This window comes from Oryzias latipes, chromosome 7 (genome assembly GCF_002234675.1).
Source record: "Oryzias latipes chromosome 7, ASM223467v1".
NCBI lineage: Eukaryota > Metazoa > Chordata > Actinopteri > Beloniformes > Adrianichthyidae > Oryzias > Oryzias latipes.
The window spans coordinates 29,801,772-29,818,987 of record NC_019865.2 but is presented as its reverse complement, the minus strand read 5'-3'; the positions used below and the strand labels follow the sequence as shown (position 1 = coordinate 29,818,987).

Below are 17,216 nucleotides of genomic sequence, written 5' to 3'. Positions count from 1 at the left end.
CTACCAGGACATTTATTAGAAACAACAAGCTTGAAATGCGTTCAGTGAGTCACACGGGCGGTTTGGCAGAGAGTTTTTACGCCGGATGTCCTTCCTAACACAACCCTGTGTTTTCACGGGACAGGGAAATCCAGATGGGCAGCAGTGTGAAGGGTCTCGCCTAGAGACCCCAACATGGTCTTAGTTCACTGCACGCCTTGGGAAGCAAACCCAGGTCTCCTGCATGACAGTCTGGCATCCAATTATACACCACTGATCAAAGTAGTATAAATAAATAAATATCCAATCCTGAGACAACATCCAATTTCAATCTAGCCCGAAACGATGTGATCGGGCCCGATTTCTGATTTGTGATCGGACCGGGACATCCCTATTAACAGCACAGTTAACGTGATTATGTGGAAATATCAGGTTATGGCTTTAGTCTGTTTATAGAAAAGCTTTTCTCAGACTCTCCGACCATTACAAGGCTCTTTATTTTTGTCTGTTTTACTGTCTTTAAATACTAAGTGATCCAAGCAGAACTATGATGGACAGTGAGCCGGCGTGGAGAAGTGTTGCATGAAGTGCAAATAAAGGAAGGACCCTCAAAAACTTTCATTTTAGTCCAAAAAAGGACAGACTGATCAGAGTAAATATGAACACTAACTTGTTGTTGCCTCATTTGCTTGCATAAAGCAAACATTTTTTAGTCTCTCTTCATTGTAGTCCTTCTGTTCTTTTTTATTGTTTCATATCTTTAGCAAACTAGTTTAGTCATTTTAACAATCCAGGGCTCCAGACTAACTTTTTTCACTAGGAGCACTGTGGCCCCCAACTGAAAATTTTAGGGGCGCATACCGTAAATCAACATGCAAACCAAATCTACTAATTTCCACTGTATTACTAATAAATACTTTAATAATAGATGAAGAAATTACAATGCGCTGTTTTAAATTCAGTGTCACATTTTATTCTGCACTTTTGAAGATGCAACAACAAGGTAAACCGACAGAAGAATGTAAACTGTAAAAGAACGGGCGATGTTCACTGGAGATCAGAACAATCGATACAGATACCTGAGATCAGAGAGAGGCTCAAAAACTGATTGAAATTTATCTTGGTGACACCAAATAAGTGCAGCCAAGACGCACAATAAGCGTGTTTGAGATCACCCAGGTGAACTCAACGCTGCACAGTTCACCTGGTGTGAGACATTTGTTTTTGTTTTTGCTCCAACATCACCTGTCAATCATCACAACAACATCAGGAGAAAGGGGCGGGAGCAAGGCGTCCACCTATGCCAACACAGCTGGAAATGTAATACTGCACTGACTGCAAGCCGCCAATTGACTACAAAACAATGCATTATGGGAAACGTGTCCTGATGGGTTTTTGTAGTTGAGTGATCAATTAAAATAATTTAAAATACCAATTGATTATAAAAAGGTTACATACATTACAAAACATTCAAATAATTATAAAATATATAATAACACAGATCATACTAAGGGGGAGAGGCATATTAAAACTAAATTGAACAGCTGTCCCCAACTTACCCCCTTCCTCATATAACCTCTTATTAGGGTGAAAGGGTAGGGGGTTTAGCCTGGGATGCGCCTTGGGGGGGAGCTACTTGGCAGTGGCCCCCCTCCCATGGTTGCCGTATGGAGTGGGCCCCCCTTCTTTCGGTTTTATTTGCACCTTAGACATGTAGGGCCCTTGGTAGGGGGGGTGCTTGGACATCACTGCCAGCAAGCAGCAGATGTCCTCCCAGCACCCTACCCGCCAATTTTAACCGCACCTTAGACATTTAGGGCCCCTTGGTGGGGAGGGTGAGGGGACATCACTGTGAGTAATCAGGATATGTCCCCTCAGTGCCCTACCTGCCAATTTTAACTGCACCCCCCTTAGTACACACACCCCTCCCCCCTCAAAATATACATTCCAACATAAAACACACACACATGCACACACACACCCTCACAAAACACACATACACGCACACACATTTTGCAAGGAAGGTGGGACCTAGGAGCATCTGTCCCCTACCCCTTACCTGAAGGGGGGTACGGGGCCCTTGGCAACGGCTGCCGTGTCCCCTGGGTGCCGGTTTCCTGGGCCCAGCGGTGCTCTCTCCGCTCGGGGGGGGGGGGGTTCACATTACACCTGAGCCGGGGGTGTCCGTGTCCCTGGGGGGTGGGTTCTGTTCCTTGCCCCTGAGCGCTGGGCCCGCCAAATTTCCAACTATGGCCGAGCCTTGTTCCTCCCTGGACCAACCGTGGGCCGGGTGAGTGGCTGCCTGGAGTGCGGAGCGGGTCTCCCTTGGGGGGTCCTGGCTCGTACCTGGGGTTGGGGCGGGGGGAAGCCCAGAACTCCTGGGTGGTGGTGGGGTGCTCGTCTGGGGCTGTGGGTGCCCTTCTCGGGTGGGGCCCTGTGTTGGGCTCTTCCGGCGCGGCGGGGGGGCTGCTCTCCTGGTTGGGCTGGGGCGGCGCTCTCTTTCCCCCTGTGCTTACCTGCTCTCTGGCTCTGGGGGCCTCGCGACGGTCCTGCTGGCCCTGGCCTGGGTGGCGGATGTGATAGCCCCGTGGGGTGGTTGTTCCCTGCCTGTTGCCGTGTGGCGTTGGGGGGTTCCGGCTGCCGCTACTGCTGCGGCGGGTGTCTTGGTGTGGGGGTGGCTGGGCGCTCCTCCTCCTTCTTTTCACATTCCACCATCCATTTTAGAAGAACATAAAACCTCACCTGAGCACAGGGGTTAGCTCACCTTTGCATTAATAGTTTGCATGATTGAATGAATAAAAAATTTCACACTAGTTGGTTTAAAGGCATAGGTATGCATGTGTGAACACTATCTGTTTTGTGTACATGTTGACATGTGGACATTTTTGCAGCTAGCAGGTGTGTTGATAACATTTGAGTGTGTGTGTGGACAGGCCCCGGCCTTTTTGTACTACATTTGAACCTTACCGTAATGATAAACAACCAGTAAACTTGCTGCTCTATGCTGCTTCATTGTCTTACCCCCCCCCCCTCCCATTATCACCCCCCCCCCTAACATCCCTCTCTCTTCTTCTCTCCTTTCCTTTTCCGTCCCGTCCAACACCAAAGATTTTCAAACATGATTGAAATTAATAAAATTTGGCCTCAACTACAAAAGGGGTTTATTTAGACATACCTTTGGCCGCACAGCTCACCAGAGGAAGCCTGACTGCCATTGGGAACCAAGATTAGATCCTTAGACCCCTTGTGAGACCACATGCTGGTGTGATTGACCCTGGGTTCCTCCTAATACAAGACAATGCCAGACCTTATAAGGCTAGAGTGTGTCAGCAGTTTCGACCAGACGAATGTACTGATGTCATGGACTGTCCTGCCCGTTCCCCAGACCTGAATCCAATTGAGAACATCTGGGACATCATGTGTCGTCCATCCACCAATGCCAGGTTGCACCAGACTGTCCAGAAGTTGGTGGATGATTTGGTCCAGGTGTGGGAGGAGATCCTCCAGGAGTCTCATTTTGACTTGTTTCGTATCAAAGTCGGATCAGCCTGTAGTGTGTTTTTCCACTTTCATTTTCCACATCCTGACCTCCATCGGCTAATACAATGAAATTCATTCATTAGTTTGTGTGTGGTTGTGTTGTCTGCACATTCAACTATGTAAAAAAGAAATGATTCCAATAGAATTTTCAATTTGTTCAGGTATAGGATGTGTTCCTTTTATTCTTTTGATCAGTCTATTTTAGTTTATTTCACTTATTTTTCTTTCCACTTTAATGAGTGACTTCCTGTCTGTTCCTGTGGGGCCTTATAGACTCACACACTCACAACAGGTTTATTCCAGTTTGTCTCCATAGCCAGCATCTGTGTGTGGTGTTGTGAGTTAGGAGTCATTTTAGCTTTTTATAGGCAGAATCATTGATTTAGTCTGTCCGAGGCACACTAGCCTCTAGTTCTCTGTTTGGCCTGGTTTCTTTTTTGCCCATATTGGACATTTTTTATTTTTAGCGGCTATATTTACAATAGCTTCTTCAATCGTTTATGCAGTTCTTTAGCTGTACCAGGATTATACTAAATTATTAGCAGTCCTTGCAGTAGTAACACAGGAGTCATGTGACCAATGAACCCTTTAACACCAGAGCTTTAGCTCCAGTGTTGACCTTCTTTGAATTAGCCTTAACTCAACTGTTACAACAAAAAAGCTAATTTTATTAGACTCTGAAGCAGATAAAGCAGCTTTGCGCTGATATGTAACAAGTTATATGTTATAGGAAGAGTTTGAATAACTGATTATAATAAGAACATCTCTTTCTTTATCATATTTTTGGATGATAATAGAGCTTTTTATCATCATAATAATAATTACTGTGAATGTGACATGTAATAGTTAATGTAGTACCTAATGTGGCTTTGTTAGAGTAGGACATCTACTCAAACATAAGTGAAAAGTAGGTTGCGGTAATACTACTGGGTCATGTTTCGAATGCACTGCTTCACTTTAGTTTCTGATGGTTTCTTCATTCCAGATCGCAGAGATGTACGCTTTCCTGCCCAGAGAGGCGGTGACTCGTTTCCTCATGACCTGTGGAGAGTGTCAGAAACGGATGCATTTGGCTGCTGCGGGACAGGACTGCAAAGGTACACACACATGTGCACAGGAGTCAGGAGTGCTCAGCTATGACCATGTCGACAGTTTGTCGTAACCACATCAGACCGGCAGAAAATGATCCAAGGAAAATCCATAGCTCTCTTGCTTTAGCAAACCAGAGTACAAACAACTAAAAGCTGCTATGATTAAGCAGCTATTTCACTTAATAATGTGAAACATAGCAAAAAGAGCTAAAAAGGGTACTGGGTTGGATGATCAGACTTCAGATTTAGGAGCATCTGTGCGTAGAGCCACTGCTCCTCCACATCCACAGGAGCCAGTTGAGGTGGTTTGGGCATCGAGTCCGGATGCCTCCCTGGGGAGGTGTTCACGGCATGTCCCACTGGGGAGGCCGGGGAAGACCCAGGACACGCAAGACCTCTAGGCTGGTCTAGGAATGCCTCAGGGTCCCCCCAGAGGAACTGGAGGAAATGGCCGGGGAAAGGGAAGTCTGGGTATTTGCTATGATTGCTGCCCCCACGACCTGGTCCTGGATGAGTGTGAGAAGATGGATGGATGGATAAAAAAATCGGTGTCATTTTCTAAGACATAGTTTCTGAAAAGAAGCAGGAGTTCATCAGGAATTCAGCTCTGAGTTGTGGGCGGGACAGTTTGCATGGAAGTAAGCCACTGCTGATATCCCATCATCCCCTTGTTTACACTCTTTCCTGCTATCTTACAGCCCCTCACAATCCCAACCTAACATTAGTGCTGCAATAAAATTGGTGAGCAATATCACAACTATTTAGCTGTACAGTTTTGAGCCAGATACCAGTGTAGATGAGGAAAACAAAGACGTTCATGGATCTAATTGTCTGCAAGTGGGTGCATCAGAATGGAGCAGAGCAGAGAGAGTTTTCATTTGCAATTCACATGAATTGAATAAAGAAGAACTCAGAAATGCAGTTTTAAGCTTAAATTCTTTTATACACGTCCTCCATCATGAGGAAAATGCTACTAGAACATGTTAAAACCCCCCAAATCACAATTTTCATTGGGGGGACTCTTTAAGGAGCTATTCAACTTCTTTGGTGCCTTTGGCTTAGGTGATGGACAGCCCCAATCCAAAGTCCTCAGCCTTGGGTTCCTAGAAGAGGAGGGGTTGTCAGAGGGATTGAGGAGATCCTCAAAGTATTCCTTCCACTGCTGCCAATGTCCCCTGTTGTAGTCAACGGCCTTCCACCTGCACTGAAAATGGTGCCTGCAGAAAAGCATCCAGTACCTCAGGAGGGGCGCCGGATGGTTTGCCAGCATCTCTTTGAGCCCAGCGTTAGCCTCACCGAACTGGTCCCAGGACCATGTTCCTTTTTTTTACCCAGAGACAACACTGAGCAACACAACATTTGAGCATTCCTGAATTTTCAGCAAACTGACCTCAAATACATTTTGTGAAGAAATGAAAATTCATCTTGTCTCCTTTTTTGGGTAAATATTATTTTAGATTTGTAAGAAAAAAAGTGATACTCTATTTCGTCACACCTCTGTTTGGAAATGGGAATTTCCAGTATGTATATATGATAAAGAATATTTTATTAGAGACTGTAATAATCTATGCATATAATGAAAACCCTGAAAATCCCACAGATGGGTGTGTGTCACTAGTAGACAGCAGCTAATTGCCTCAGGACACCGTGGGGGTTTCAGCCTCATCATGGCACACACGGTCTCAACACCATCTTTATCGCTATGCTAAGTGTTTCTCACTAAAGTTCAGCTGTGAATTATTAAATGCAATTAATCAGTGTGGACTGGAGCTCTGTTTAATTGACACTGACAGCGGGATGAGATGGGCAGTGGATGTGTGTGGGGGGCTCCTTTGTGTCAAATAAACAATAGGATTCTTCTCTATCCCCCTCTTTTTTTCACAACAAAAGCACAATCACATCTAAATTGTCTAAGTCTAACCTTCAGGAACCGAAGGCTGAAGGTTTTTTGGTGTCTTTCATTTTGCGATCTCTTACATCAAGAGTCATTCACCCCGCCACGGTCACTAGGTCACTTCAAACCCTCACAGAAAGAAAACACAACTTACATTTGCAGTGACCTGAATTTTTGGTACCCGATTGTCTCCTGCATATCTGTCTGTGCTCTTCTCGTGATGATATCCGGACACTTGTTTTGTTCATGTGTCTTGTCTTCTTTTAAAGCAGCTGGTGACTTATAATACATTAATGCTTAATTGAAACCTTCAAGCTAGCACTTAAAGTTAATAAAAACAATTATTTTTTTGCAGAAAAGAGCCAGTAAGGAAACAGAAGAAGAAAAGAAATCTTCAGTTAACAGACAAATCCAGGAGTCTGTACTCAAAATATGGATTTATTTATGGATTTATTTACTCAACGCATGAAGCCGGCAGCTACCACCTCTCTACCGTTACGAGGACGCTTCTAATAAACAAGCATACACGATTGTGATGTTATTTTGGAAAATACCAGTTTTAATGACAATTTTCACCTTTTATTTTATTTTGTTCTCGGTGCTAAAAAGGCATTCTTTGAAACATATCTGTAATTTTACCCTCAAGGCTTTTTTTTTACTCACAAAAGCCTTTTTTAAATCAACAGCTTTGTTTTAATGAAGCATTGCTCTCTGAAAAATATCTACAAACATTTTCAAACATTCTTTTTTAACTACATTTCATGTAGGGCCATTTATTTTGTGGTTTCCAGGAAAACCTGAAGTTAACGATAAAATTGGGCGTCCATTCAGGCTTGTATGTACGACGGAGCACCAGGGCCAACATAAAAAAGAAAAAAAATTACGAGAATAAAGATTTAATTTCACAAGAAAAAAGTTGTTATCTATAAGAAAAAACTTAAAAATGTTCAAGAATAAAGTTTTAATTTTACCAGAATAAACTGTTATCAGTAAAAGAGTCAATAATTAAAAAACATTTTAAAATATAATAAAAAATTAAGTATTTTCATAAATGGACTAAGGATCAGGTGAAAATGAGAACGTCTCCTGGATGTTTTGATGATAAAGCCTTCATGAACCGCTGAAGACCTGGTGTTAACATAAATTTTGGGTCAAATTGCCACTGAAGCTCATTCTGCTTAACTGGGGACTTGTGACTTTTCTCTTAATCAAAAATGATTATTTTATTTTTTTTAGCTAAAATGTTCTGTTTTCTGTGATTCCAGGAAACTAAACATAGTTCAGTGTTGTTCAGTTTGGACATTTTAAATAGTTGTTTGTCTTTTTTGTGTTTGCAGAAAACGACATTCCAAACTCCTTGGCGTCAGAGGAGGTAGACTACAACCTCCCCCTCACAACCACTTACATGAAGATGAAGCAGCAGCTGATGTACAACCAAAAGGTCTGTTAAAACACCATTACAGGCACAAAGTGAGAGAAACACATGGCCTAAAGAAAGAACAGGGTTTGACATCCTTATACAGGAAACAGGTTTTCAAATACTGCTGGACAACAGGAATGCGCCATGTTGGAATTGATTTTAATTGAGAGCTCGGTATTGGCGTTGTTGTTACCAAAAAACGTCACTTTGGTTTTATCTGGGTTAAAAGATAATTTCTGTAATCCATCCATGATTTTACTTTGTTTAACTCTGTGTTCACCACATTGATAAATTCCTTATGATTATCTGTAGAGTAGAATATATTTCTGTCATCAGCAAATAATATAAGTTTTGAAACACTGAATATGTACAACGAGTCGTTGTAGACCAACTGCTGGAAAAATGTGATGTGCTTTGTTTACAAGAGACCTTTTTAACAAAGCAGGACTTGGAGGGATTAAACTCAATACATGAAAATTTCCATGGGGCTGGGGAGTCCACGAGGGATATTTGTGATGGAATAATAAGAGGTCGGATATCTGGGGGAGTAGCCATCCTCTGGGATAAAAGACTTGATTCCTGTATAAATATCATTAGGCTGGAAGTGGACTGGTGTATAGCTATACACTTAACACAGAATGGCAAGGAATGTGTCATCCTCAATGTGTACACCCCCTATGAGTGTCATCAAAATGAAACCGAGTTTCTTAATAGGCTTGCTTTTATTAACTGTTTTATGCAAGATTATACATTTTTAAATGTGTTTGCTATTGGTGATATGAACTCTGACGTCTCTGACAACAAATCTATTTTTGCGAATCATTTGAAACATTTCTGTGTGGATAATGGTCTGACACTCTCATCTGAAATCTTGCTGCCTGAAGATAGTTTTACACACATTAGTGAAGCATGGCATACAACTTCCTGGTTAGACCATTGTATTACAACAGCTGATGCTCATGCCTCCCTGACTAACTTGACCATTTTTTATGAACTGTCATTTGCTGACCATATTCCTTTTGGGATGCATATAAATTTGCTGAGTTTACCTTTGAGGCAAAGGTACAATCCTGATAGTTCCTCATATTTGGATTGGAGCACTATCTCAAAAGATGAAGTGTCATTGTACTCTGTATATACAGATACATTATTAAGTTCCATATCTCTGCCTAGAGAAGCAATTACATGTAGAAATGGAAATTGTAAAAACCCAGCTCATGTCTCTGCCATCTCCTCTCTGTATGAGAATATAACGAAAGCTTTGCTTGATTCTAGTAGCTTCCTTCTTAAACCAAAAGCTAAGAAAAGGGGCAAACCTGGCTGGAGTTCTCATGTAACAGAATTCTTTTTAAGAGCACGAGAAGCCTCAAGGGAATGGGTTCTCGCTGGGAAACCAAGGCATGGGCCAGTTTTTGAGCAAAAAAGGGTTACCAATGCAAGATATAAGTATGCAATACGTTTTATTTGTAAAAACGACCAGGCAATGAGAGCTGACTCCATGGCTAGGAATCTATTTTGTCACAACAGTCGAAACTTCTGGAAAGAAGTGAAAGTTAATACTGCTGGCATAAAAACAATTCCATCTGTGGTAGACGGGGCCTCTGGCACTGAAAATATTTTAGAGCTATGGCGACAACACTACATAAGAATATTTAACTGTGTCCAGAGTGATATTTATGTAGCCAATGATGCTGATACCACTGGTATAATCACAACATATAATGTTCACCAAGCCATCTCCAGACTGTCTAATAACAAAGCTACTGGACTTGATGGGGTATCTTCTGAGCATGTGAAGTTTGCCAGTACAAGGGTAATTCCACTACTTGCCATGTGCTTTACAGCTTTTCTTGTTCATGGATTTTTACCAGATTCTATGATAGCTGTAATGTTAGTACCAGTGTTAAAAACAAAGCTGGAAAGATTGGTTGCACTGAAAACTACAGACCAATTGCTCTGATGACGCAGACATCTACAGGCAGTGTCGTGTGGTATATGGCCAAGCCAACACTCTTTCCCGAAGGTTTGGTATGTGTACAGAAGGAGTCAAGGTGACATTATTTAAAGCTTTTTGCACTCCTCTGTATACAGCTCATCTTTGGGCGAACTATAAAAGTGCCAGTATGAGAAGGCTGCAGGTGGCGTACAATGATGCTCTAAGAGTGCTTTTTAATAAGCCAAGGAGGACAAGTGCTAGTGAGCTTTTCGTTTCACTCAGAATTAACACTCTCTGGGCTTGCATGCGCTCGCTTATGTTCAAATCTATCTGCAGATTAAACGCTTCAGAGAATACTCTCATCTTGGCCATAAGCAACATTAGATTTAGTGCAATACGTTTCCGGTCAAATCTATGGAAACACTGGAGGGATTGTCTTTTTACTTGTCTTTGTTATTAAGGTTTTATAGTGTGGTATGTATATGTAATCTTTTTATCTTGGTATTTATTCTTATCCTTGTTAATTAATTTAGTTTTTTATTAAGTATTTTTCTTTTAACTTTTTATTAATTGTAACTACACACTGTACCTCAGCTCGTGTATTCTCGACACTGTGTAATTCTTTTTAAATGTGGTGGGTCTGTGTACTCCTTTTTACTGATTGGACCATGAGTCTGGAATAAATTCTATCTATCTATCTATCTATTGAATAGCAGCTGTCCCAGAATTGATCCTTGTGGGACACCACAACTTATCTCTTTGGGTTCTTATGTAAATTCATCAATCATGACAAATTGTTTTCTTCCTGTTAGATAGCTTCTGACCCAAGTTAGCGCTAGTCCTCTTATCCCATACACTTCCAGTTTGTCAAGTAAGGATGTCATGATTGAGAGCGTCGAATTCTTTTTTTAAGTTAATGAAAATTTTAGCTGCATAATTCTTTTTGTCCAGAGCATTTGTGATTTCCTCCACAGCATCAATGATAGCCAATGAAATTGATCTGTTTTCTCTAAAACCATATTGGTTTTCATTTATAATGTTCTGTTTAACAAGAAATGTACTGGTAACTAATTTCTCATTGAATATTTTCTAAAGAGTTTTGAGAATTGTGGAAGAAGAGAAACGGGTCTATAGATTGTAAATTGGTGTTTGTCTCCGCTCTTATAGATAGGAATCACTTTTGCAATTTTCATTTGGTTTTGGAATCTCCCTGTTCGTAATGATAAGTTACATATGTATATTAGAGGCTTAGAGATACTATTAATGACCTTTTTCACAACTGTCATATCTGTATCCTCACAATCTTTTGAGTTTTTACTCTTGAATTTATCTACAATTGATATCAGCTCGTTTTTGTTCACATCAGAGAGCAGGATAGAGTGTGGGATCCTTTCAATGGGTGGATTATTGTCTTTGCTGGTTTTGGCATTTCTGCTGCCCTCTTTGGACCAACGTTTACAAAACAGTTATTGAGGCCGTTTGCTGCTTCATTGACATTATAGTTTTTACCCTTCTCATCTGTAAAGTTGTCTGGGTATGTTCACTTTTTTGTCCCATTTTTAATGATGTTATTTAATATTTCCAAAACTCGCTTTATGTTGTTTTTATTTTCATTCCGTAGATTATTAAAGTACACTTTTTAACTGTGCCATGTTATTTCAGTTAATTTATTTTTATATGAGTTGTATCTTTGTTCAGTTTCTCTTGTCCTCTGTTTTAAGAATTTTTCATAGAGGTTATTCTTCTTTTTACGAGCATTTTGTAGGCCGGTAGTTAACCAAGGGCATTTGGTAAATGTGCTCTTGAATTTATAAATCGGACAGTTCGTATGGTAAAGAGAGCTAAATATTTCTAAAAAAAACCCATAAATGAGCGATATCCACATCTTTCTGTCTGTACACAGACTTCCAGTTTTGTCTGGATAATCATTATTAAGAGAATTCATCGTTTTTTCGTATCATAACCTTTTGTAGACTTTTTCTTTTATAATTTTCTTTGTCTTCACATTGATGTCAAATTGTGCAAAAACTGGTAAATGATCAGTTATGTCACATATCATTAGTCCACTCATATGAGTGTATTCTATATTATTTGTAAAAATATTATCAATAAGAGCAGCACTTTGAGAAGTGATTCTGTTTTGTTATGGTTGGATATGTAAGGGTTAATGGCCGACGAAGTGTGCGGTTACTACTTTTTAACGCACGCCGTGGAAGCCTGAACCGTCCGACGCGATTAAAAAGTAGTAACCGCACACTTCGAAGGCCATTAACCCGCTTATACCATGGTCACTTACAAAAGCAATACATATTAACCAGGTTTTAGTCCTTAATTCTTGTTTTTTTTTTTCCGATTTGGATCACTTTTCTCATAAACAGCGTACTATATGTTACGTGATGCGGCGCGATGCGCCGCATCACGTGACATATAGTCCGCGTCGCGCAGCACCACCGCTGCAGTCAAGATTCGGCGATATATATATGCTGATCGTCCCGATGGGTTGAATAAACATCAATTCAGAGGGAAAGTTAATCACTTACCGCTTGTTTTTGCCCAGATGATGAAGCAAAAGGTTGTTTTACAGAAGCCGGCGCAGTGATACAAATCATTTAAGCTAGCCGACCGGAACTTCATTTTTCACCGTGCGGTTATCAGGTTTTAACGCATACCCAGCAGCCAATTAGAATCGAGTATTCAACCGGACCATGGTATAAAAACTAATTCCATACATTCTGCTGATAAAGTCTTCAGTTGCTTTATGTTTGCTGGGGTTTATCAGATTGATATTGAAGTCTCCACAGAATAATATTTTGTTATTTAGAGAGGTAAACAGTTTTTCCATTCAGTCACTGAACATTTCTAAGCTTGACCCTGGTGACCTATAAACACAGTTTGTAATGATTTTTTTTTCTGAATTGTGATATATTTCAATTGTAAGACATTCCAGTGTTCCATCAACTGCAACTGACAATTTATCAATTACTGTAAACTTAGGATTTCTTTACATAAAATTCGACTCTCCCACCTTTTTTGTTTACTCTGTTCACATAGTAAAGTTCATAGTTTTCCAATTCAAAGTCAGCGTTCTTGTCGTGGTTTCAGAACAGGCAGACGGCTGGATCCAACTGCAGCAGGTTTATTAGCTCAGCTGAAAGCCCACAAAGCTAAATCAGGGTCAGGCAGGAGTTGATAACTGACAGATCATCAGAGGAGAGACAGGATAGTCAAGTTTCAGGTACGAGCCAGGGCAGTCGCCAGGCAGACAGAATCATAGTCAGGGTCAGGAGACAGAGGATGGAGTCCAGATATATTGCTCGGTAGGTATGGTCCGTTTGACACGGACGCTCTGGCGTGTGTTTCACCTTCATGAAACAGAGTGGTTTTTGGCACAATGTTTAGGGGCATGTGTCAACTAGCGCCAAATGCATCGTTTGGTTGAATCACGGTTCAGATGTCACTTGTGTTTGAACAGTTGGGCGCGCTATTCTCTATAAACATGCAATGAACCCCGAATGTTTCCCGACCAGTTCTGTTGTTTCCCCTGAATTAGAATCAGCGTCAGTTCGTTGCACTTTAACATGGCTCCTGGTAAAAACACGTACTGTGGCCCAGGATCGTTTCAACTCGGTTTCTCCTAATAAGACAATTCACTATGAACGTTATTTATAAGGAAAATACTTGTATGAATTTATGATGCCACTATCACATTAGAGATACCTCAGTGGTAAAGTTAATGGTCTCTGCACCCAGAGGTCCAGGGTCAAGACCAGTATTTTACTATTTTTTATTTTTTTTGGCTTGCGTGTATTTTCTTCATGTGAAATGTGTTTTGCTGTCAGGCACTTCTCAAGAAAATGTCACACATTGTGTTTTGCGTTTTTTTTAATCATTAACAACATTGTTTTGTTTTACGTTTATTCACTATTATTTCCACATTGAATCGTTAAAGGACCTTGGTTGAAGCAGATGATAAACGTCCAGTTTGCCACCAGATGGTTGGTTCATTTTTCTGGTACAATTACATGAACCTCTTTGAAAGCTCAATGGGGCTTCTATTCCCATCCATAATGCTCAGTAAGGAATGCAGAGTGGCACCAACTATACCTCACACTGAGCTCAACTCAGTGCAGAGCTTAAGTATGCTGTGGTTGATTGAGTGAATGAGAGTCAGGTGTGCGGCATCCAGGAAGTGTGTGCTGGTAATGCAGGGAGTTGTAGTGTGGTTAGAACTTTGGAGACAGTTCCTGTCAGTGACCAGAGGGGGAGACAGAGCTTTGACTTCAGTTACAAGTATTGTGAATATGCTAACATGGTTGGCGCTTCTAACGCTGCTAACATGTAGCGTTTTACATAGAGGTTCTAGAATTACTGTGAATTCAATTAATAAAGTCTGACTGACGTCTCTCTGACTCGTTTCTCTCTGTAAAAGTGCCTTATAGTTTGTTGAGCCTTATAAGTACAAAAATATACCATTTATTCACAGTGTGCCTTATAAACCGGTGAGCCCTGTAGAGCAGGAAATGCAGTGTAGTTCTTTATTGTGTGTGTAAAATATAACTTCAAATGTTATGAAATCTTGTCTATCTATTTTTGACTTTGGTCATTCCACCACTGTTCTTCGACTCACACCACAAATATTTCATACATTTTCAGTTACTCATCTGTGGACACCAAGAAAGTGGTTCTGAGTTTGGAGATGTGGCTGTCATATAGGTAAAAAAAGAAAAGAAAGAACCTGTTTGTCCCAAAAAAAGTCCAACTAAGACTAAGACTAAGAAGCCTTGTGAAAGGAAGCTTTTCGGTAGAGCTGCTGCAGCTGTTTGAATAAAACTCAATCAAATACAAGCGTGCTTAATAAAGAGGATGTAGGAACGAAGAGAACACACTGAGTTCTGTTCGGAAGGAACCACAGAAGAACCAAGACATGAAGAGAGGATGCAGCTCTGCACAGTTTTGAAGTGCGAATTTAACACTGGCTCCATTAGCACTCATCCCGAGCATCAGCTCATCTGTCCATCCTTTTATCTTTTCCTCCATCCGCCCCTCATCCCAATTCAATAAAAGGAGGAAATTAGCTGAGATGCTTCCTGGCAGGGGATGGAGGGCTGGTAGGGGTGGGGGAGAACATGCACTGTAGATGTGGTAGAAATGGGCGAGTACAGAGAAGAGAGGGAACAATAGAGGGAGGAGGAGGAGGATATAGACTTGGCAGGGCGGGGCTCTGGGAGGCTGAGGGAGCCAGAGAGACAGAAAATGAAGATGGACTGAGAGGCCTGAAAAGAGGATGTGAGAATGTGTCCATCTGAAAATGAAAATCAGGTGATGATGAGTGTAAGGTTGGTGTTTGTTTGCACTCATTTTCATGTGTGTGGGGAGGGTGTTTTAGGTGGGAAGTGACATGGTTCATTTTATTTGATGGTCTTCCTCCTCTCTACCCTTCAGTTACCTCCAGGGGAAGCATGTTTCATTAGATTTTGAGGAAGGGGGTTTGTCCGTGCACCAGAACAATAGGCTGTGTGTGCTGGAGGTGTTGCTGTGCAGCAGAGGGGGAAGTGTGACTCAAAAAAGACACAGAAACATTACAGTTATGGCTGTCCTGATGTTCAAAGTGTAAAAACCCGTTTGCATTTATGAAAATTTGCTTATAAAGAAATGAAAGTACGTCAATTGGAAGCATTCTAGAGATTTATCATAAATCCTTAGGATTCTCACACACATCATCTTTTCATTGCTGACTCTTTCAGAAGTCTTTCAGAGCCTGATGAATGAGTGGATAAGAAGCAAAGGACACAACAGAATTAATGCCTTAATAACCAGATTTTACCCCCCAGAGGGAGGGTTGGGGGGATAACGCAGAAAAAACCATAAGGACGTCAGGTTAAAACCAGATGTGACATTGGTATTTTTGTAATTCTGCATGTCTCACACTCTAATCTGGGTGTTGACATTCTGACTTAATGGGATCTTGGTGTTTGAATCTCAGGGTTTTCAGCTGCTGAATAGTTTGTTTATAAGGTATCTTGATTCTTGATCAGTGTTGAGTCAAATGTTCTCTAGGTCACCGACCGGTTTAATGTCAAACAGTATTTTCACGGACTGGCCTGTATGAAGTTAAAATTACAGTCCAGTTTTTTTTCTTTGCTTCTGGTTTGGATTGTACGGAGCCCGTGTCCTGACATTAAAAAACTAAAATATATCTCGTTCCCACAGATTAATATCTCGTTCCCACAAGATAATATTCCGTTCCCTCGAAATAATTAAGTCGTGCGAACGAAATAATTATTCACGTCATATGCCATTCATAAACATGGATATGCTCTCCGTCCGGCCGCAAAAGCCCCAACAGCAGCTTTCAGCGGTTACTTCCATGTCTCTGTGACCCACAGTCGTTCAAGAAAGGAAAAAGAAAAACAAGAATGATCAATTTATTAGTCTCAATGAATATCAGAAAAATATCACAAGATTTATGATACCTAGGCTTACCTAGGCGTCTCAATGAGCTTCATACCAGTTATCGTATTGTATTAAAAGACTTGCTAAACTAAACTAAACGGACTAAGCTAAACTGCGCTTAAGGAAAAGCTCCAAAAAATAAATAAATAACAGATTCTGGGGAAAAAAAAGAAGAAACCTCCACATGAAAGAGGGATCCTCCCCCAGGACTGACAGGCGATGTACCAGAACTCAGAAAAAAAATTAGCTTATCTAACTCTACAACTGGGGTGGGGCTGGGGGTGCGAGACGAGCCAGAGGAAGGATCCACAGCCAAGTACAGGAGCATGGAATCTGGATAAGCAGAAAAACAACTTAATTACGGAATCCTTCTGAGGGACAATCGCATTGTACCAACCAGAGGCATAGAGAGCTAAATGATAAATAAATGATCGAGAATAGAGGAGAGGAGAAATAGATGAAAATAGTGGACAGAACTCCAGTGCACCATACTTTCCCCAGCTTCTAATTTCTAGCAGCCTATTAGCAAATAATTGTTATGGAAATGCAGCCTTTCCTGACATGGAACACTGCAGCAGTGAAGTGCTTTGCGGGTTTATGCAGTCCTTTGCGTTGATAATGTGTTGTATATTGGTGCAAGCCGGTATGAAAAACCACTTTTCTCTGCGACAGAATCAGCAGATTCCTGTTGATTGTATAAATGGTTAAATAGTTACAGTATGTCAGAGACATCTCCATCTTAGTGGGTTAAAAACAGCATACACACAAGCCTTTGACCTGTTGTTATTGTAACACTTTAACATTGTTAGCCTTACCAGGTTTGAACTGGAAGATTGTCACCCCTGTTTGGTTGCATGAGGCTGGAAATCTTTCCATTCAAATATCAAATTACACATAAGGGCG

General features: G+C 41.1%; 1 protein-coding gene across 1 annotated transcript in view; it reads left to right on the top strand.

The window, feature by feature from the left end:
* The window catches only part of LOC101169180 (nucleolar protein 4-like), a 121,727-nt gene that overhangs the window by 28,773 nt on the left and 75,738 nt on the right, over nucleotides 1-17,216 (top strand). Inside the window, exons 3-4 of the mRNA XM_023957018.1 lie at nucleotides 4,505-4,616; nucleotides 7,842-7,945. Coding sequence (XP_023812786.1) covers nucleotides 4,505-4,616; nucleotides 7,842-7,945 — 216 coding nt within the window. The remainder of the gene's footprint in view (nucleotides 1-4,504; nucleotides 4,617-7,841; nucleotides 7,946-17,216) is intronic.